Source organism: Artemia franciscana, chromosome 5 (assembly GCF_032884065.1).
Source record: "Artemia franciscana chromosome 5, ASM3288406v1, whole genome shotgun sequence".
In the NCBI taxonomy this organism is placed as follows: domain Eukaryota; kingdom Metazoa; phylum Arthropoda; class Branchiopoda; order Anostraca; family Artemiidae; genus Artemia; species Artemia franciscana.
Window position 1 is genome coordinate 23,960,577 of NC_088867.1, and position 23,663 is coordinate 23,984,239.

At 33.0% G+C, this 23,663-nt stretch overlaps 1 protein-coding gene across 2 annotated transcripts in view; it reads left to right on the plus strand.

The window, feature by feature from the left end:
• LOC136027136 (inositol 1,4,5-trisphosphate receptor-like) overlaps positions 1-23,663 on the plus strand; it is a 206,347-nt gene that overhangs the window by 103,680 nt on the left and 79,004 nt on the right. For both annotated transcript variants that reach the window (XM_065704102.1, XM_065704101.1), the window contains exons 19-24: positions 734-1,039; positions 2,434-2,700; positions 3,360-3,560; positions 9,322-9,434; positions 14,923-15,058; positions 18,261-18,518. In XM_065704102.1, coding sequence (XP_065560174.1) covers positions 734-1,039; positions 2,434-2,700; positions 3,360-3,560; positions 9,322-9,434; positions 14,923-15,058; positions 18,261-18,518 — 1,281 coding nt within the window. The remainder of the gene's footprint in view (positions 1-733; positions 1,040-2,433; positions 2,701-3,359; positions 3,561-9,321; positions 9,435-14,922; positions 15,059-18,260; positions 18,519-23,663) is intronic.

The following is a 23,663-nucleotide window of genomic DNA, read 5'->3' on the forward strand; positions in this document are numbered from 1 at the left end:
GTGAACTCAAAGACTTGCACATTTTCGAGACGAGCATGGATAAAATGTAATTGATATAAAGTGATAAAATGATAAAAATATAAGTGACAAAATGTAACTTTTAAAATGTGATTATGATAAAATATATGTAAGAATGAAAAGTGTGCACGTTGGGACCACAGTATGTGATAAGTCTAAGACTTGAGCATTTGCGAGAGGAGCTTGAATAAAATGATAATTAGTATAAAGTGATAAAATGATAAGATTTAATTTATGTAAAATGTGATGATAATATAACTGTTGTAAGAATGCTAAGTCTGCACACGAGGACCACGGTATGTGGTAGCTCTAACCTTGTACATTTTCGTGAGGAGCCTGAATGGAATATAATTAATAAAAAGTGATAAAACGATGAAAATTTAAGTGATAAAATGTAACTGATATAAAAAATGCTAATAATATAATTAATTTAAGAATTCAAAGTGTGCACGCGAGAACCATGATGTGTGAAAGCACTAAGGCTCGTTTATTTTAGAAAGTATCCTGAAAAAAGTCTAAGTTATATAATACAAAGTATTCAGCAAAGTTAAAATGAATAAATCTAATGGAAAAAGGACGAAAGAAAGGTCTCTGGAATCTATATACTTTAGACTTTTCTGGTCGTAAAAATTTACTAATCATTTTTTCTTGTTTTTTTCACTCTTTCACTCGTTCCGTTTTTCGATGTGTCTGAAAATAATAGGCATCATTGCAGGTGCAACTTCTTGTGTCCGACAGCGATATTGAGCACTATAAGCAAATCAGAAAGGATTTAGATGAATTGCGGCTTCTTGTGGAAAAGTCCGAGCTTTGGGTCTACAAAGGGAAGAACATTGCCAATCGAGGTGACAACAATAACAATAATAATAACAACATGGAAGACAAAGAAAGCTCAAAATCCTCTGTGCGTAGAGTTACGAGGAAACTGACGAAAGACGATCGATCTGAATCAGCTATTGATTTGGATATTGGTCCTCCTGTAGATAAAGCCCAACAAGACAATTATAAAGCCATTCAACAGGTAATTACATTGTACCTAGTCGGGGCTGTATCTAATATTAAATTTTTTTGGGGGGGAGGGGGTACCTTTCGCAATCTTGTCCCTCGCTAGAAATGTTGGGAGGTAAGGGAGGTAATTGTACCTTGTTGGAATGGGCAATACATGTAAAATTTTTGTAAATTCTGGGTGAAACTTCGTCGGGAAGACCGATTTGTTTCTAGTTACTTTTTACTTTCTTTTATTTGGGAGTACGTCTCTTCTAAAGGGTTTGGTTTTGGAGGTAAATAAAATGACTTTCTGTTAATTACTACAATTTCCTTTGTCTGTTTTGTTATGTTTTCTATATATATATATATATATATATATATATATATATATATATATATATATATATATATATATATATATATATATATATATATATATATATATATATATATATATATATATATATATATATATATATATATATATATATATATATATATATATATATATATATATATATATATATATATATATATATATATATATATATATAAAGTCAATATAGGGGTCGAGTTTCTCTAAAGTGGCATCAGATGATTTTTTACTTTGTTTTTATTAATGTCTGTATTTCCCATATTTTTCATTTAGTATATGGAAGAGATAACTACACAAACAACTTCGTTCAACTCTGACACTTATGCACCCATCTCACCCAATAGAATATTTTGCCCCCCCCCCCGTTGAGATTTTGCTCACTATATATTTTCACATTAAATTACGTTAAGCTGGTCTAAACAGACACGCTTGTTTTTCGTTTTTTTTTTTTTTTTATATACTAGTTGATGAAACTAGTAATAAAATGATATCTTTTGTGTAAATTTAGAAAAAAAAAATGTCAAACACTTTGGATTGGGGGGGGGGGGTAAACCCTTTCTATCTTCCCCTTTCCTTCGTACAGACATGATGCAGAATAACAAAAAACCCGTCAGTATTTCTAAATTGGTTTTAAGATGAATTTATGGCTAGTCGTTTTAATCAAATCATTTAATTCGATTCACATCTAAATCTTTGACAAGAAATTTCCAAATTTGCAAATGCTTCGTTGTGTGATAGTAAACAATCCAAAAATAGCTGTTCTAAACTATTTTTTAATTCAAATCTTAGTTTTTAGTTAATATCTTCGTCTGATGTGAAGTAAAAGCTTTATTTTAAGTTGTATTCTGAGTTTTGCTTGGTTTGGATGTACTCAGAATTTAGGTCAGAACAGATCAAATAGGATAAGTGAAACTAGTGCCATAGTTTCTTTATTTATAAATTATTATTCCTAATGCCTGCCTTAAAATATTGGTTTTGTTATCCAATTTGTCGAAAAAGAAAGCCCTAAAACTGACTATATTTTATTATCTCAGACTCAAATTTTATTCTAGATATTAATGCGCATGATCAAACTATGTACTCGGGTTTTATCTGGTGGCGAAACCAAGCCAAAGAAGCATGAGCAAAGACTACTCCGAAACATGGGTGTTCACATGGTTGTTTTAGACTTTCTACGCATCCCCTACGATACTGAAGATGACTCCAGAATGAATGAACTGATGAAGTTAGCTCACTTGTTTCTCCAGAGTTTTTGTCGTTGGAATAATGCCAATCAAAATCTGCTTCATAAACATTTGGATCTGTTTCTCACTCCTGGTGTAAGTTTAACTGTTCCTTAGATATAAAAATGATAATCTAAGGAAGTAATCTTATAATTTACCTTAAATTGCACTTACCAGCAAGATAAGAAGGTAGAGACCTTCTCTAGACATCTTGCTAGTGGCGTGGCTATATTAGTCTTAGGCCTCTACTTTTAGCCAACCCATTTTAGCCTCAATTCAATAATTAGTTGTATTTTTGACTGGATGGCTATATGAAAGGAATCGATTTAAGTCCAACTGTCTCAACAAAATATTTTTCTTTAGTCAAATACGATGGTGAATCCGTATTTGTTCAAACTATGTCATATATAAATAGAAACTATAAAAGTGTATCTATATTTATATATTATGCATATATATTTACTACATAGATATACAAAATTTAAACTATGTATTAACTTTTATTTAAACTGTATCTAAATCTTGAAACTTGATTCGTATGCTCTTCTTTATGTCTGTTTTTTCTTTTTCAAATTGAAAATGCCGAGAAATCAATATTAAACAGTAACGACCTTTTATATTTTTTCTCTGTTTCTCTGCCCCTCTCTCGTTTTTTTCTTTCTCTCTATCTTTAATGATGATTGGAAAAGCTCGTGTCTAAATCAGTTAAAATCTGTATTTTGAGTATAAGTTCTAGATACAAACTATTGTTGCAGTTGCTAGAAGCAGAGACTATGTGTGCCATTTTTGAAGACAACGAAGTTCTTTGTAATGAAGTAAGCGAGAAGGTTGTTCAGCATTTTATCCACTGTATTGAAAGTCACATGAAGCACACCTCTTACCTCAGGTTTCTTCAGTTAGTTATTACGCCAGCCAATCAAGTCCTTAGGCGTTGCCAGGATCTTATAATGGCTGAGGTATTGTTTTCTGCTTTTTTAAATTTATATCTACTTTATTTAAAAGTCATACCTTTTACCTTAGGTTACTTAAGTTAGCTATTACGCCAACCAATGAGACCATCAGGCGTTGCCAAAATGTCTGATGTATTGTTTTCTCTTTTTCTTTATAAGCTTGGTTGCTTCCATGTTATAAAATGTCTGTACAATTTGTTGATCGATGCAGATAAATCCGGTGGTACTCTAGCGCTTGGAACATACGATGTTAGTAAAGCATTTGATTCGTTGTTGCATCCCCAAGCAATGAATGAGCTTTTGAACCGTGGTGTATCGCTAGACTTAGTTAGACCTCTTTGTACATGTACCGCCATATGAAAGCAAAAATACGTATACCTGGAAGCAATTTGCTGACTGATGATATACCAATTCATATCGGGGTTAAGCAGGGTGCCGTTACTTCTCCCACGGTTTATAACAATGCAACGCTTCCAGCTCAGTGCCAACTTTCTTCGTCCTGTATATATAAAGGTACTGATTTGTCGATATTATGTTATGCAGACGATGTTTTTAATATTAGTAGGACTACCAGTGGGCTAGAAAAATGTTTTTTGGAGATATGTAAAAACTACAGTGATATTGGACTTTCCCTAAATGCTGAAAAATGTGATGTTTTGATTTTTAATGAAATAAATGCGACTAGATCAGATGATATATCTATAGATCTGAATAGTACAGAAGTAAAGCCTTGTGTTAAGTTGAAATATCTTGGCCTTCCTATTGGAAAAAATCTGAAGAAAACTAGGCTATTGATGCTAGAAAGTATGGAAACGAGAATCCGTCGTGCATATAGTACAATTGTTAGTTCTCAGTTTCATTTGAATAGAGCCCATCTTGCGGGAATTTACAATAGTGTCGTCCTGCCCCATATTCTGTATTTAGTACCGTTATACCCTATATTTAGTGAATCTGACCTTCTTAGGATGAAACGCATTTTCTTCAAATTTGCTAAGTTTCTGTTACGAGTTCCTCCGTGGACCAGCAACTCCTATTTGAGGAAAAAATATAGCTTGTCTGACCCGTGTGCTAAGTTAGCTGAGCTGAATGTACACATGTGCAATAAGCAAACTGGCCATGAATGGCAAAATGTTGCTTTTTGATGTGGAATTATTTTTGTTTGTATTTTAGAATGTAATTACGATATGTTGTTTCTTTCTTCTTTTTTTCCTTTTTTTTTCAATGTACTCCATCACTTCATTATTTTGTATGATGGGTTATAAATAAATACATACATACATACATATTGTATTGAAAGTCAAGCAAACCTAATACCTCAAGTTTCTTCAGTAAGTTATTACGTCAGCCTTCTCTACTTCAGATGTTACCAGGACTTTATAATGCCTGAAGTATTGTTTTCTGCTTTTCTTTATTTTTGTCCGCTGTATTGAAATTCATATTGAGCAAACCTCAGACCTCAAGTTTCTTCTTTAGAGTTATTACACCAACAAATCAAGCCCTTAGCCGTTGTCTGGACCTTATTATTTCGGAGTTGATATTTTCTGCTTTTCTTTTTTGTATTTATATTTATTGAATTTTTCTTGCTTTTTATTAAGTTTTATTTTATACTTAGCAGTCAAATTTCGAATTGAACATAAATATCTGTTTTGAGTCGAATAACAAGTGACTATTAGTAAAGTTCAAATTGTAAGTATCAAAAAAAAAAAAAAAAGAAAGAAAGAAAAAAAGAAATAAAGTTAGTATGGTGATGATACTGATATTGTGACGGAAGACATTTTAGCAAATTGTTTAAATAAGTTTTATGAATTTTCTTCTGGTTTAGAAGTGCATTCAGTAAAAAAAAAAAAAAAAAAAAAAAAAAAAAAAAAAAAAAAAAAAAAAAAAAAAAAAAAAAAAAAAAGAAAAACCTGCAGGGAAAAAAGAAAGGAAAGGAACGTGGTGCTGCAAGTATGTATGCATGATTCTTTTTTTTAGGGGGGGGGGTGATTAAAAAAAAATCTGGAGAATATGACTTAGGAGTAGTAAGAAATTCGGGAAAAGTTAGAATTTCAGGAGGGGGTGTTCCCCCTTCTTCTGCGTACAAGCCTGTGGTGCCTTTTAGTTGATTGCATGACTTAAGAAATTTTTAGAAAATTAACTAAAGAATCTTTGAAAAGCCTAAGACTGTAATTAATGAGTTTAGAAATAATTAAATACATTGTATGCAGTATGTTTTGATTTAGAGCAGTCATATTGCGCTCTTTTCTGTTTATAATGACGAAAAACATTGTCATTTGGGACCCTTTCCTGAATTTTCCCCGATCTTTCTTTCTTTGGTACTTTGTAAATGATGACAAGTTTGAAATAATTTTTTTGTTTGTCAAAGCTGTATATTAACGGATGTATTGTCACTGTTCGATTTATTTGATTTTGTGCCTGGGTACTTGGTGTTAGAATGCCAGTCTTCATGTCTTCAGAAAAAAAAGCCTGTTATCGCTTATGTGAGGAACCTAACGTGGAACCCTAGGATTCCAGGAATCCCAGTTTAGAGGGTCATTGCACTTGAAATATGGCCTCGGCCAAAAAGCATAGGCAACATGTAAAATTGAAAACAGGCACTGTAAAAAAAAAAAAAAAAAAAAAAAAAAAAAAAAAAAAAAAAAAAAAAAAAAAAAAAAAAAAACGCCGTATAGTGTTTGACGTTTCTTGGTTTTTTTTTCCAACCTTCGTAATTGTTCTCAGAAACTGAGCGTCTTGTGGTGGTGCAGTGGCCAGAACGCTATTAGTACACTAGCTTTGCCAATTACATTAATTCTGCTTAGTATTACATTGAAAAAATGCCAAGAAAAGCCAAACTCTAGATTCTGTTGGTTATTTTTGTTTCTTTTTTAGACTCTAGCACCAGTTTTCACTCATATAAGTTGTCTGTACTCATTGGTCCTTTACAGAGGAATATAAATCGTAGGTGGGGATGAATTTGCAGTCCGATCTCTAAAACTAATTCTGACTGATGAATAAAAAGTATTCTATTTGTTGGGCTTAGCGGTCAAATTATTTTCGATACCCGGCCTATAGTCTCAGATGTTGCTTATTTGCTGGCCTTGGGTTTCATCCAAACATCGGATATCCAAACAGACAAAAGGATATATTCAATTCAGAAAACATTTTAGTGCTTCTTGGGAAGAGACCAAAAAGTGTGATAAAGCGAGTACCAAAATGGATATGCCCTCGACACTCCCACCTGTTTTATATGCATTTAGCGTGCGTGTATCCGCTGTATAGGTCATAGGAACCTAACAAAAATACTCATTTGAAAAAAAAAATGCTCAGATTTTTTTTTTCATCAAGACCCAATGAATAATAAAATGAATAAAAATGACCACTTTAAATATATTGGAAATGTGTATTGCGCTGCCTAAATTCATACCATCAGGGCATATACCAGGAAAGCATTTTGGATGTCAATTTACTTTCTGGGAACTAGGAGCTAGTGTCTCAACTATGTCTTGCGGTCTCACCCATGTGTGACTTTATTCACGAAGGGATACCTAAATTCTTCTCACCTTTTGAATATATTGGAATGGAGGAGGAGCGTGCGCAGCTGTGTTAGCCTTAGATGTTTTTGTGCTGAAATGTGTTGTTAGTAGCTGCAGTAATCTCTAGAATTAGGAGATGGTGTTACCAGATCTCAACCAAAATTGGTGAGACTTAGAGACATTTTTCCTAGATGTGCCTTTTTTGACATTTGGCGAGGGGAAAGAACACAATCGCCAGACAAAATGTTGAAATACTTAAAATCAGGGAAATATTTGAAATAATTAAAAATTAGTTCTTTTTTTGTGTAGGTTAGGTTTCCACGCTTATTCCTGGGGCCCAATTTGGATTGTGGCTTAATTGATACTGTCCATCCCCTTTAATTGGGGCTCGTTGTTTATATCATCTAGGATAACAAATTTCCAGTTTATTTTTTATCCACTGGGTTTTGGTACCTGGAATAAGTTCTGATGCATGGGTATTTGACCAAATTATTTGTTTTGTCGTGTTAGTGCGATATAATTTTGCCAGTAGAAAGTTTTCTACCTTGTAACTTTTCAATTGTGTTGCAAAACTTCATTCTTTTTTCTTTAAACTATTCTTAGATTAATTTTCTTTCTCTTAATTTTCTTTTAAACTGATTTTTTTAAATATCTTAATTTTTGTTCATCATCACGCATTTTTTGTATAGAACTTTGTAGCATATCTTTTCGACTTATATTTAGGTCGTAGGATATTAAATTTTCTTTTTTTCGTCTTCTACTTCCTTATGTCTAAAGTCTTTTGTTAATTGAAAAAAGTATCTAGGAAAGTTTAGCTTACATCAACTTTTGTTGACATCAATATTTATTGTACTTTCTTATGAATAAAGTTTATTGTGACTAATATTAACGATATTTATTCAACAATATAAAAAGTAGTGCTCCACACTGGCTAACAAAAAACAAACTGTATCGCCCATACACAACTGAAACAAAAATGCTGATATATCAATGAAAAAGCACATACAAGGTTAGAGACGATATAGTAGGCCACTCCAGCGCGAGAACTCCATAAAAAAATCAATAAAAAATGGGTTTCTCATCAACCTAAATATCCAAGCAAAGAATAATTTTGAAATGTATTTATATTTGAATGCGGCTCTCAAAATGTGGCTACCTCTCTATTAAATTGAGCTTTTTATATATATAGAGGATCTAGTGTCTGATTGAAAAACTAGATCTTTTGTATTCGATTGAGGGGGGGCAAGGGCGTTCTAATAAAACTCTTAAACTGAAAAATGACTGAATAGTTAAGCCTAGGTTACTCTTCGTTTAAATAAAAAAAAACTGATAGGGGAAATATACAGGGCCCTGGCTAAGGAAATATGTATTTTGTGTGTGTTGTGTGTATTTCACGTCCTTATCCTATTAGATGTATTTTATTTTTTGCCCCAAGAATTTTTGATAAACAAGCAATAGTTAATTTTCAATATCAGACAACATCAGTTCAAATAACTTACAGTTACTTCGTGGAAGTTCTCCTCCAAAATAAATAGTACAAATTGACACTCTTTTTACCCCTATAACTCGAATGAGTTTACTAAATATTTTTCTGTCCAAACTCCGTTTTCATTAATGTGGTCTAGTTAATATTTCTTTGCATGGACCAATCCTTATTTTTGGCCTTCCGTTATAAGTTGTAAGAGTTCATGGGGTCTTTTTTCCGCCCACACTAGACATATGCATAGTTTTGCTTTTGCTAACCATTCCGTATTCGTTTCAGTTCTGTAGTGAAGATGATGTCCTTGTCTTCTGATTTGTTTTTCTTTCGGACTTCTTGGCCTTCATTAAAATAATTTCGGCCTTGCGTTATTAGTTGTACGAATTTATTGGATTTTTTTCTATTGAAACTAGACGTTAGCAGCATTTTTTTCTAACATTTTCTTATCTATTTTAGCTACCATATCCAGAGGAGGGGATAGTGGGCTGATCCCCCCAAGTTTTGTCCGACCCGTAAAAAAGTATGAATAATGCATATACATAAATTCTGATGCATTAAATAAATTACACCCCCCCCCCCCCAAGAAAAAAAATTAGATTTTGGTGCAGACAATGTCTTTTGTTTCTCTTACGGAATGAGCCTCGTTTTCAGCCATCCTTGAAGTAATTTTGGCTTTCTTTAGTAGTTGAATATCTTTGTCAAGTCTCTTTTCTGTTCAAACTATATGTTTACTTTGGTTTGTTTTTTTCTAACCTTTTCGTATTCATTTTAGTTGTGTGGTGCAGATGATGTCCTTGTTTTTTATTCGGATCGACCCTCATTTTCAGCTTTCCTTGAAATGATGCAATCAGAAAGACATAGAACAGATGATGCTAGTCCGCTAAGGTAAATATACCATATTTTATTTGTATTTGCCTTTCTTTGTTTTGATTAGTCTTAAATATACTCAAATATGGCTAAGTTATGACTGAATCTGCAATTTCTGCTTGTTTTTTGTTTCTTTTGCCCTCAACGTATAAAGAAAAGAAAATATTATAAACTAACAACTAATGCTAGTTTAAAAAAAAAAAGAAAAAGAATCATTTAGCGTTCGTGTTTTTTTGCCATTTTTTCAACGTATTAATAAATAGCAGTCCTTAGTTTATTGAGCCGAAAGGGAAGGTACCTGAAAAAATTGAATTTATCACTTTGACTGGTCTCGGTTTCGGTCTGGTCAAATAACTGCTTAATATAATGTACTGTAAATAATTGTTTTGTTTTTTTTATTCCTAAATAACTAAACGTCTGTTTTACGGCTAGTGTTTTTTCGAAGCTTTAAATGAAAGTTGAACCTTCTTTTGAAAAGTCAATCGAGAAATATTTATGGACAAATTCACGCGGAAGATCATTTCAGATCGAAGTGCAACGTCGAATGAAGTTGTTATTCAATACTCTGTATTCTTCTTTATTCGTATTTTGTTCCAATTCTTTGAGAATGACCACTGAATCATAAAGGCCTTTTAATTAGAATAAATAGCTGTTTTGTAAGTACTAAAAAAAAAAAACTTAGCCTAAAGAGCGTGGTATTAACGAGGGGTGAACCCCCTCAAATACGTAATAATTTCTGTTCGTTTTAAGTTTTAATGTTGCTCCTTACTTTCAGTGGAAAACTTCTGATCTTTCTGATCTTTTTTAAAAATGCCGGGAAGTCCTGCACCCCCTTTATGGACAATTCTCTTCCCCAATGAAAATTTCTTGGAAAGATTTTCCCGCGTAACCGCCTCTCCCCTCCCATGCCAGAAAAATCCCCTGAAAATGTCTGTATACTTCCCAATAACCAATACTATATGTGAATAATAGGCAAAGTTCGTAACTTGCAGCCCTTTTCCCGGGGACTGTGGAGGATTAAGTCATCCTCAAAAACATAGCTATTATATTTTTCGACTATTCTGAACAAAATGGCTATCTCAAAATTTTGATCCAGTGACATTGGGAAAAAATGAGCGTGGGAGGGGTCCTAGTTGCCCTTCAATTTTTGGTCACTTAAAAAGGGCACTAGAACTTTTAATTTCTATTCGAATGAAAAAAAAACTGGAAAGAACGAAACAAATTAACACGCATCTGTTATCTTTCTGGCAAAATATGCACAATTCTACATTTTTGTAGGTATGAGCTTGCAACCTCTACAGTTGAGTTTTCTTATGCGCTGAATCTGACGGTGTGATTTTCATTAAGATTATATGACTTTTAGGGGATGTTTTCCCCTTTTTTGAAAACAAGCCAAATCCGACGGGTAGGACTAAACTTGATGAAACTTATATATTTGAAATCAGCATAAAAATCCGATTCTTTTGATGTATCTATTGGGATTAAAATCCCGTATTTAGAATTTCGGCTACCATTGAGCCGGGTTCCTCCTTACTTACAGTTCGTTACCATGAACAGTTTGAAAACTGGTTTTCGAAAAAGAATTTTCATTGTTTTTTCAAATACCTTATTTTTGGGTTTGAGGTGGTTTAGTGAGATTAAGTGCAATGGATAATAGGAATATGTCTAAAAATGCATATAAAAAAGTTTTTTTTTGTATTTTTCGTGAGCCACTTGATTTTGACCCAAGCGAAATATTCAAAGTCTAGATTTTTATAATTTTAACAACAATATTCTGTTTCCCTTTTAATCAAATTACATATTGAATGAATGAACTCTTTATTAACTACTAAATTACAAAAACTATACATACACACAACCGCCTGGGGAAGGCTCAAAAAACCTGATGTTGGACGGCTGCAACCCTCTGATTCTCAACCTATTTATTTAAAAAACAAAAAATAAAGAAGGACAAAAACACGCACTCAATTACCCTTTAATACCAGAATATACATAAATAAAGGCCAACAATAATAAGAAAAAAATATATAAACAAACATATGTTTCTGTAATATGTGTGTAATATATGTACATTGTGCAATATATGTAAACATATGTGTTGTTTACTCACCTCATTCTCTTCAGGAAGAAAATTATTGTTTTGTGCATGATTTGAGTACGTTCTGAATTTAAAAAGAATACTAATAACCACAATTAGTCCCTGGGGTATACAAGGGTCCAGTGGTTGGCCCAAATTATAATTGGATAAATGGACAAGTTATAATTCATGATTGGGTAAATGGGTTGGAGTCGGCTAAAACCTGGGGGATTTAGCCTTCCCGTGGGCAATACGTTCATAATTGACTAAATTGGTAGGATTGGCTTAATCTGATAAGATTTAGGCTTCCTGTGGGCAAAACAATCATAAATGGATAAATGGGTATTATTTGGCTAAATCCGAGAAGATTTATGTTTCCCAAGGGCAAAATGCCCAGAATTAGCTAAAAACGGAGGACTGGGCTAAGTCTGATGGCTTAAGCTTCCCGTGGGCAAAATATTCATAATTTGCTAAACAGGTTGTGGATATCGCTAATAGTAAATGAGAAAAAAAAAATGCGGATGATTGTGTACATTAGCGCTAGAATTGTTTTCTCTTCTAAGGCCTATTTAGAAAATATATTCTGTCAAACGGTTCGTGGTAACGAACTGTTGTAAGGAGCGACCCGGCTCAATAGTAAACGAAACTCTAAAAAACGGAATTTTGATACTAATAGATACATCAAAAGAATGGGACTTTTATGCTGATTTTATTTATACAAATTTCATCAAATTTAGTCTTACTCTTCAAAAGTTACGAGCCTGAGAAAATTTGCCTTGTTTTGGAAAATAGGGGGAAACAACCCCTAAAAGTCATACGATCTTGACGAAAATAACACCATCGAATCCAGCGGATCAGAGAATTCTACTGTAGAAGTGTCAAGCTCTTATCTACAAAAATGTGGAACTTAGAATTTTTTTGCCAGAAGTCCGATCACGGGTGCGTGTTTATTTGTTTGTTTGTTTATTTGTTTTTTCCTGGGGGTGATCGTATCGACCAAGTGGTCCTAGAATGTCGCGAGAGGACTCATTCTAACGGAAATTAAAAGTTCTAGTGCCCTTTTTAAGTGACAAAAATTGGAGGACACCTAGGCCCCCTCCAACGCTAATTTTTCCCCCATAGTCAATGGATCCAAATTTTGAGATTTTGCCATTTTGTTCAGCATAGTCAAAATCATAATAACTATGTCTTTGGGGCTTACTTACTCCCCCACAGTCCCCGGGGGAGGGGTTGCAAGTTACAAACTTTGACCAGTGTTTACATATAGTAATGGTTATTTGGAAGTATATAGACCTTTTCAGGGGGATTTGTTGGTTGGTGGGGGTGAGGGGAGAGGGCTACGTGGGAGGATCTTCCCTTGGTGGAATTTGTCATAGGAGAAGAGAAATTCCATGAAGGGGGCGCAGGACTTTCTAGCATCATTAAAAAAAAAACAATGGAAAAATAAATATGAAAAGTTTTTTCCACTGAAAGTAAGGACCAGCATTAAAACTTAAAACGAACAGAGATTATTACGGATATGGGGGGTTCATCTCTTCCTAAATACCTCGCTCTTTACGCTAAAGTATTTTTAATAATTTCAATTATTTATTCTACAGCCTTTGTGATTCAGGGGTCAATGTTAAAGAATTGGGACAAATTTAAAGCTTTAGTTTAAAGAGCGAGGTATTAACGAGGGGGAAAATCCCCTCATATACATAATAAAAATATACGAATATAGAAGTTCGTTGCGTAAGTTAATTTGTAAGTTACGTATATTTTTAGTAATAAAAACGTTCGTTAAAAATTTAAGATTCTAGTTGCCTTTTTAAGTAACCAAAAAATTGGAGAACAACTAGGCCTTCCCTCCCACCCCTTTTCAAAATCGTCTGGTCAAAAGTATGAGAAAGCAATTTAGCAAAAAAAAAAAAAATAAATCCGCAAATTTCGTTTTAATTATTCATTTGCGGAGAGCCAAAATCAAACATGCATTAATTCAAAAACGTTCAGAAATTAAATTAAAAAAATAATTTTTTTTAACTGAAAGTAAGGAGTGAAATTAAAACTTAATACGAACAGAAATTAGTCCGTGTATGAAAGGGGCTGCTCCTTCCTCAACGTCCCGCTCTTTACGCTAAAATTATTTACTGTTTTATATAAGTAGAATTGAGAGAAAGAGTCAAACTTTAGCGTAAAGAGCGAAGTGTTGAGGAAGGAACAGCCCCTTTCATGCACGGAGTAATTTCTGTTCTTTTTAAGTTTTAATGTCGCTCCTTATTTTCAGTTAAAAAAACTTGTTTTTTTAATTTAATCCTTAAAGAAAAGACACATGAAATGTTCTTAAAACAATGTTATTCTGTCTATTACATTCTACAGATTTGGGAACCAGCAAATCAAGCAAAGCAAATCAAACCAGACAACTCAGCAATTAAATCCTTACCAAATCCATATTATAATATTCTAAGTCTTTAAATGACAATTAAAAGTGGTCATAATCTTGTTTTCTCTGCCCAACATTTCTTAGGTCAATATGGTATTTTGCCGAGGAGGATAACTAGTTCCTGTTCAAGTGAATTTTGGCATGAAGTAAGTTATGACATGCGTGCAAGAATAAAAGCAAGCCATGTTGTGACATATCCGCAAGCCTGTTATTTGTAATTTGCTTTTTATGTCTTTCCTTTTCATGTTAATGGTGGGTTGGTGTAATCAATTTAGATGGGATTTATCTTATAAATGTTATTAACAAAGAGATTTTCTAAACAAAGTTAAAACTTTGTCCCAAAAAATATGAAATCCCTAAAATCCCAAGCAAAAATAAATGGAGTTCTTTGATTTGCTTATGAACTGCTCGTTTGAAGTTGGGTGGTATCATTTTGATGGTCGGGTGCTTTGATTAATTTGAATTAAATTTTTCTTAATGATCTTAGGAAATGCAGAATTTCCTATGCAAATTTAAAACAATCAAAACAAATCTGTAAAATCACAGACCAAGTTTCATAGAGTTCTTCTTCTTGTGTCTAAACTATTCATTAGTGATGTATGATTATGTCATTCTGATGACGAAGGTAAAAAAAAAAGGTAAAGAGTACCACATTGGGCTGATAGCCCTACTGGTGGTGCTGATTTCCTCTTTCATGATCTTTCAGCCAGGAAGTGCAATGGAAATATGAGGCCAGTCAGTCCTTTCTTTTACACACCCTTTCTATTTACCTTCCCCAAATTTCTGTATATACTCAGTTAAAGCTGGGTCGACCCTGGCCAAGCTTACAGAGTCACGGCACTAACCCCCGTTCCAAACCAAATAAACAGCGACACCAGGATTCCTGTCCCCACGGAAAAGGGATTTTAAGTCTAGCGGGCTTACCATTCAGCTGAGACGCCTCATTTGATGCTGAAGCGATTTAATCAATTTGAATGGAATTTATCATAATTGTCATACTAACCTTTTAGGTACCATATTGAGCTGATTCGACTTCTTGGATATTGCACAATCGGTAAAAATTTATTTACCGAACTGAAAGCCCAAAGCATGCTGCCTCTAGAGGATTTGGTCGATATTGTCTGCAATCCATTTTGTGTACCAGAGGTACGTTCTTTTGACAGCCTGTTTTAGTATTCTCATCAAAGATTACATAAATCGCACTCTTTGCATACTTTAAGAACATAAATACTTCAAAGACTTATATTATAAGGAGTGATTTTTACAGTTTTATACGTAAAATTTACTTTTTGTTGTTCTTAGTGTATCGTTGGGTACTTTTAGTAGTGAGAATTTTTAGAGAATTTGGTCGCTATTGTCTGCGATCCATTTTGTTTACCAGAGGTAGGTTCTTTTGGAAGCCTGTTTTAGCATTTTCATCAAAGATTACATAAATCACATTCATTGCATTTTTTTTAGAACATAAATACTACAAATACTTATATTATAATGAGTTATTTTTACAGTTTTAGACGTAAAATTTACTTTTTGTTGTTCTAAGTGCATCATTGAGTGCTTTTAGTAGTAAGAATTTTAATTTAGATTAAAACATTAAAAATAAAAGTCTTGGTCGGTAATGTCTACCATTCATTTCGTGTACCAGAGTTACGCTTTTTTATAATTACAGTAACTGCACAATTATTTACTTATTTACTGCGTTAATCCATATAATTTTTAATCTGCTATACTTTTTGAAGTACCCCTAGTATCTACAGGTTTAAAATTGGATTTGCCCAGATTTTCAACAACTATAATTGGAATTATTTTGGAAATGGAATCATTATTGGAATTAACCGAAAAAGAAACGACGAGGACAGGAAGAAAGCGGATTTTTGAAAACCTACTGTCGAAACTCCGTATCTTCGTCTATTTAGCCGGTTCTAGAATTTAAAAAAGATCTCTATTTTGCTATTTTCTCAAAAATTTGAAAAATGCAGTTGCTAGGTTTTGGCAGATGGCATCCAAATTATTGGTAATTACAAGCAGATTTTGGTTAAGGAAATCCAGAAAGTGTTATTTCATTTCCATTTTGATTGAGAAAAAATTGTTCCGGCTCATATAGCTCAAATTGCATATCTTCCATATTAAATTTTAAAAGAAAGTTTTTCAAATAAAAGAAAAAGAGTGACACTCCAATATGCTTGTGAGTGTGCCGAAAGTTGAACTCAATGGTGTATTCTGCTTATTAAAGCTGACAAGAACAATTCTGTGTTTGGCTCCCAGGGCTTATAGGAGATCAAATCATACAAAAACGCTTTTTGGTTTCTTTTACCGATATATTCTTCTAGTCGGCCGAAAATTTGCCCACTTTCTACCCACTCTGAATTCCGGAAAAGAGAAATAGAAACACGGGCTGTAGGATTGGTGTACCAATTAGCACTACTATACCAATTATTATGACAAATAACACTGTCATTAATTTGTAACAAAGCTTTGCTAGTTACACACGAACGGAAACTGAATAAAAAAAATAAGAGAAGTAACTGAATTGGGACTAAAATAAAATTCGAAAAATTCAAGATCCAACATTTTAATAGCTGATAGCCTGCTTGGGTTTGTCCAAAAAGAATTGCTCAACTCAATCAACTTTAGTACACCCAATTTAATATATAGAACAAATAAAAACTCGATGCAATAGTTAAAATAAAAAGTAAAGAAGTGAAAACAGGATACAATAGTAAAATAAAAATTAAGAAATAAAAATAAAATAATTAAAAAAATTTCGAATAAAACTTCTGCTTATTAACTACTACTACTAACAACTCACTGCAGCACCAAACCACCGGAGGCCAACAGTGCTACTCACGCTCTTTCTCCATCCCATTCTATTAAAACCCCCCCCTCTTTACATCTTCCTAAAAAGTTCCAATTTCCTTTAAATCTTTCCTTATGGCATGCTCCCACCCTATTCTGGGACGGTTTGTTTTTTGTTTTGCCCTATATGGTTTGCCAACAAGGGTGATCTTAGGCCATGCGTTATCCTTCATGCACAGAACGTGTAAACTTTCTCTCATTTTAACTCTAGAAGAAAGAGTCGAATCACATTTTTCGTACAGCTTACTGTTTGTAATACGGTCAGTCCGACGGATATCCAAAACAAACCGTAGACAATTTCGCTGGAAAACATCTAGCAATTCCTCCTCCGTCTTTCGGAGCGCCCACGCTTCAGAACTGTATTAGAACGCTATCATCACTGCAGTTTCCAATATTCTAATCTTCATTTGGAGACTTATCTTCCTATTCTTCCAATTATTTTTTTCAACTTTGGAAAAACGCCCTGTACCTCTGCCTGTTCTGCTTTCAAACATCTTCACTGCACTCGTCGTCTATACTCTATACTAACAATACTACCTTGGTAATTGAAAGTTGTTCAGTTGATCGATCTTCTCGTTAACCAACTTCACCTCTTCATCTTTGCTTCTACATAGTCTTAGCGACTTAGGCTGCTTAGTGTTAATTTTAAACTTATTCTTGCACCCTGAACTCGCAACCCCTCTAAAAACTCGTTAAAATTGAAAAAAATTTTCATCTGGGATGCTTAAATCATTATTATAATCTAAGTCAAGGAGAGTTTTACTGCCCAAGTTGATTCTATGTTCCCCCATTCAATTTGCTGTCCTTCTTAGGACAAAGTTCATCAAAATGATCCATATAAACAGGGATAGAACGCGACCCTGCTTAACTCCTGATTTAATCTGAAACCAGTTACTAATCTTATTTTCTACATTAACCGCAGCAATGATATTCCAACTCATAGCACTAATCGCTCTGGTGTATTTATCTGATAAGTTTTTTTTTTCGGATTTTATCTTCTTTTTTTTCGTTCAGTACAGTACTTCAATTAAACTAAAATTCATTTATTCATACTTTTTAAATATTTTTTTTTTATGTTTTATGTATAAACTCGAATTTTTAATTTTTTTCGCGTTTTATAAGATAATGTATTTGATACCGCCATATAAATAATGAATGCTTTTCAATAATTTGTAGTTGTAATAGTTCCATATTTACATATGTTGACGTGTCAAATTTTTTTCTGTTTGTTTAATAATAAATTAATTACTAATTATATTAGTTCAGCCATATTTTTAATTCAAATTTATTTTCTTTTGATTTTATTAATTATTTGAAATTTTAGAATTTTTGATCTGATCGTGATTATTGCTCAGTTAGACAATAGTTTGTTGAAATTATTTCCTTTTTTTTAGTTAATGCAGTATATATATATAGAGAGAAAAAAGAGTACAAGCGGAAAAAAAGTCTTTCAGACGAACCCCAAAAACTAATAATGAATTTTGTTTATTTTAAGGTGAAAGATGTTTACATTACATTCCTGAACCACTGTTATATTGATACAGAAGTTGAAGTTAAAGACATTTTCGCGTCTTGTCGTATTTGGGATTTGTTTGTGAAAAGCTTTGTTCTAGACTTGACAATACTGTCGGATCCAAATTACGATCATGGAACTGCAAATATGGCGTTGGAAAACTATGTCACTGCGACCATGGTGAACGTTATTGCTACTTTCTTCAAAAGCCCGTTTTCAGATACAAAAACTGTAGCAACGGTAAGTCTTAAATCGTTTATTAGTTTTAGTCAAAGACTTTGTTAGGCTCTCTGTCAGTAATTTAACATTGAGAAACCTGAAATTATTTAGATTTGAAAGATTGAGATAATTAGAGAGATTTTATTAGACTCTAAGAGTGAGTACAGCTGCATTAAGACAACCGAGACGAAATTCCTTAGATTAGAAAGACTGAGATTATAATTAGGAAGACTTTATTAGAATGCAAATGCCAGTAAAATTACATTGAGAAACCTGAGACGGTTGAGATTGGAAAGACTTTAGATTAGAAAGACTGAACTGACTAAAAAGACTTTATTAGACTCCAAGTTTCAGTAATGCTGCATTGAGAACCCTGGAATGGTTTAAATTAGAAAGACGTTAGATAGAAAGACTGACATGATTAGAGAGACTTTATTAGACTCCGAGAGTAAGTATAGCTGCATTAAGCAAACTGATGTTATAGATTAGACAGTCTTTAAATTGGAAAGACTGAGATTATTAAAAAGACTTTGATTTGAAAGACTGAACTGAATAAAAAGACTTTATTATACTCCAAATGTCAGTAAAGCTAGATTGGGAACCTGGGATTGTTAGATTTGAACGACGTTTGATAGAAAGACCTAGATGATTTAAGAGACTTTATTAGACTTCAAGAGCGAGTATAGCAGTATTAAAAAAGCTGAGATGTTTTAGATTAGAAAGTCTTTGAATTGGAAAGACTGAGATTACTAAAAACACAGGTTAGAAAGACTGGACTGACTAAAAAGACTTTATTAGACTCCAAGTTTCAGTAAGGTTGCATTGAGAACCCTAGAATGGTTTAAATTAGAAAGACGTTAGATAGAAAGACTGACATGTTTAGAGAGACTTTATTAGACTCCGAGAGTGAGTATAGCTGCATTAAGCAAACTGATGTTTTAGATTAGAAAGTCTTTAAATTGGAAAGACTGAGATTATTAAAAAGACAGATTAGAAAGACTGAATTGACTAAAAAGACTTTATTAGACTCCAAATGTCAGTAAAGCTACATCGAGAATCAAGGGATTGTTAGAATTGAAAGATGTTATATAGAAAGACTGAAATGATCAGAGAGACTCCAATAGTGAGTATAGCTACATTAAGAAAACTAAGATGTTTTAGATTAGAAAGAGGTTAGATAGGAAGACTGAGATGATAAGAGATACTTTTTTAGCCTCCACGAGTGAGTATAGCTGCATTAAGAAAACTGAAATGTTTTAGATTAGAAAATCTTTAAGTTGGTAAGACTGAGATTATTAAAAAGACTTATATTAGAAAGACTGAACTAACTAAAAAAAAAAACTTTATTAGACTCCAAATGTCAGTAAAGCTACATCGAGAACTCGGGATTTTTAGATTAGAAAGACGTTAGACAGGAAGACTGAGATGATTAGAGGCTTTTTAGGCTCTGCGAGTGAGTATAGCTGTATTAAGAAAACTGAGATGTTTTAGATTAGAAAGTCTTTAGAGTGAAAAAACTGAGATTATTAAAATGTCTTTATTAGACTGCAAATGCCAATAAAGATACATTGAGAAACCTAAGACGATCGAGATTACAAGGACTTAAGATTAGAAAAACTGAGCTGACTTAAAAAGACTTTATTAGACTCCAAGTGTTTCTAAAGCTGCATTGATAACCCTGAGATGGTTTGCATTACAAATACTGAGATGATTAGAGAGATTTTATTAGACTCTAAGCGTCAGTAAAGTTACATTGAGAAACCTGAGATAATTTAGATTAGATAAAGTGAGATGATTTGAAAGACGGTATGAGACTCCAAATGCCAAGAGATGCATTAAAAAGCCTGAGAGATATAGGTTACAAAGACTAAGATAATTAGAAAAATTTTCTTTTTAGACTCCACATGTCTGTAAAGCTAAATTAAGAAACCTGAGATGCTTTAGGCAGGGCCAGATCTAGGAGGAGGGGCTAAGGGTGACAAGCTCCCGGGGCACACGCCGGGGGGGGGGGTGACAAGAAAAGCTGAAATTGTTATAGTTTTCGGCAAAAATTGTAATATTGACAATAATGATGGTGTGGCAGGGGACGGCGAAGTCTACACTTGTCCTCTCTTGATTAGATGGACTGAGAAGATTAGAGAGGCTTTTTGAGACTCCAGGTGTTAGTAAAGCTGCATTAAGAAACATGATATAATTTGGATTAGAACGTCTTTCGATTAGAAAGTCTGAGATGGTTAGGAAGGTTTTATTAGACTCCAGGTATCATTAAAGTTACAATAACAAACCTGAGACGAATCAGCCTTGAAAGACTTTAAATTAGAAAGCCTGATGTGATTAGAAAATCTTTGTTAGATTTTATATTTTACTTATTACCCACAATAAAGGCAGACAGAGACAGTTTGCCAATACGGAGGCTCTTAGAAATTTATTAACAAAACCAATTAATTAGTTATTGTAAGTAATTATTAGTTTATAAATTTTGTCGATATATTATGAACTAATGAATTATCGGAAAAATTAAATAACTAATCATTATTCCTGGAAAATTAATAACAACACTTACTAATTGAGACAAGACATATTCAAGTAATGAATATCCATAAGTCTTATAACAAAATACAAAGGTTTTCCGCTGTGATATTGTAAAAACATTAGCCTAAATTCTTGAATAAGTATATGAATTTTTTTTATGCAACAAAAGAGATAGGATTTCAAACAGTTTAATTACTATATATTTAAGTACTATAATTTTTCCATGTTTGAAATCTCTGATAATTTATTAAATTGTTGAAACTGTTGTTAAATTAAACAAAACGTATCGTCTTGAAATATTTAAACTGTTCAAATATGATTACTAAAAAAAAGTATGTTATTAAAGTTACCTTTTTTGTTGTGATTTTGAAATTCTACGTTATTTCTTCTCCTGCGATTCGTATTGGAAAATGCAATAATTGGAGATGAAAACGCTAGTGATGGGTACCCCTTCAAATTTTGCAAGATATTTCTCTAAGTACCAAGGACGGTTCAGATTGGTTCAGGACGGTTCAGATTGGTTCACTAGAATCAAATATAGCCATAATTATCTTAAAAAAAAAATACCAATGGACATCTCAATTTTTGTTGTATCTCCATATGCAGTTTTTGGTAGTATCGGGTTGGCAAATTTAAAAAATAGAAACATAGGTGAAATATAAGTAAAAAATAAGCTAAAAATGCATGGCAACTAACAGCAGAAGAAGTTTTCCTTTGAGGTTTAGTCGTATTCGGGAATCGACTGATAGTATATGTTTAAGGGAGATTTTCGCAACAAAACTTGTCTTAGCGGGAAAAAGTGTCAGTCATGAAAAACCAACGGAAAGCGAAGCTGGCTTATAAGACGGTCTAGTGAAAACTATGTCGACTAGTTGAGAATAACGAAATAAAATACAAATGGTTTAAAAACTGACCACGCTTCCATTGTTGCAATCATTTTCTATGAATTAACCAGTTTTATTATTGATCTTAGTTATTATCTCGCAAGTTTTTTTGAGAGCCTATCAATTTCTTGAAGTAATTTATAATAACATGACAAAGAAAGTCAAAATGGAAAGTTTTGTTATATTTATGAGCGTTATAATTTGAATTTAGTGCTAAAAACCGCTAGCCAGGTACACCCTCCACTATCAACGTGGATTCGTTTTCCAAGATTGGCCAATTTTTGCCTTCTCGCGAATAACGGTCTGGCAGCTTTCTGCTAATCGGGAATAATACAAATAAGCTATGGAACGCTGAGCCGGCTATGCTTTTCTACTAGCAAAAAAATGTTTTTAACTTACGGATGGAAACCGTTGTCAAATTTAACCCATTGGTTTTCATTATTTGTTTTCATGGTTGAACGTGGCAACACCGATGAAAATATGGCGCTCTACCAAAAATTTGTAATTTTCAAACAACCAAAAAAAATCTTTGAAAATTGCGGTTTTTGGGTATGGATAGACCTAAGATGGGTCCAGGGGGGCAAAAAATGTTTTTCATTTGATTTCCTTGGTACCTCAAAGGATTAGAGTTTGACAGCTCTAATACAGCTCTAATCCACCCTAAAAGAGAAGAGCATTACATTGTTCTTTCTCGTGTTCCCGTTTCTTTCTCATTTCTTCATCACATCAATAATTACAAAATTATAATTTTTATATATCGATGTGAAAATTGGATTGAACTTGATTTTTAGTTAACAAAGATTGTATCTCGAGGTTTAATATATAAAAAAAATTCAGTTGCAAGAATTAACAACAAAAATTATGTAACACTGATGATGGCGAGGAAAAGGGGGCCATGACCTCTTAGAAACATGCCAAAAATTAAGATTGATAAAAAATCTGAACCACATGGATCACACCATTATAAAATTCCTAAAAATACTTGCAAAATTAAATAAATAAATTTAAGTGTCACCAACTAAAATTTTCAAACCTTTTTTTTTTTACTTAATAAAAGCCTTTATATCTGAACGTAAATCTTTGCGTTCGAAATGCAACCTGCTGTTTCTTAGGAGTACATTAAATTCTTTAACTAAAGAAAAACTTGAACAATGAAGCAAATTGAAAAAATTGCCAGTAAAGAAGGCCGAAAAATACTAATCACAAACACGCTTACATGAAGCACATAATCGATTTCTTGTTGAACTTAGTTGTCTGATCTTTCTTGTTTAGTTTTTTTTCCTCTCAAACAGGGAACAATTTTTTTTTTCAATACAGCTCCTAGCTATAGTGAAACCCGTTGACAAAAGAACAAATTAGGTTTCAAATGGGTTTGATTGAATAGATGCAGCTGAATTACTCACATAAAAAAGATTAGCCATTTTTCTTGTCTTTTTTAATTACGCAAGTCAATAAGGAGGGTATCAAAAAATGTTATTTCCGTTGCGCATCCTATCATTTCAGCTAAAGGATGCTACTACATCCTTACCTTTGTTGTGTGTTTAAAAGTAAATAGCCGACGTGATTCTTTTCACATTGGTCAGCCCTTATCATCTGCAGGAGTAGAACTGAAAAAACAAAACAAAAAACAACAACTAAAAGTGTTGCAACCAAAGTTTTTGAGTCAGCCAATGATCATATATTGCGAGACTCTCACTTTGAGTCAGATCCTGGCTAACTCCTGGTAGATTTAGCCTTCTTATAGGAAAAA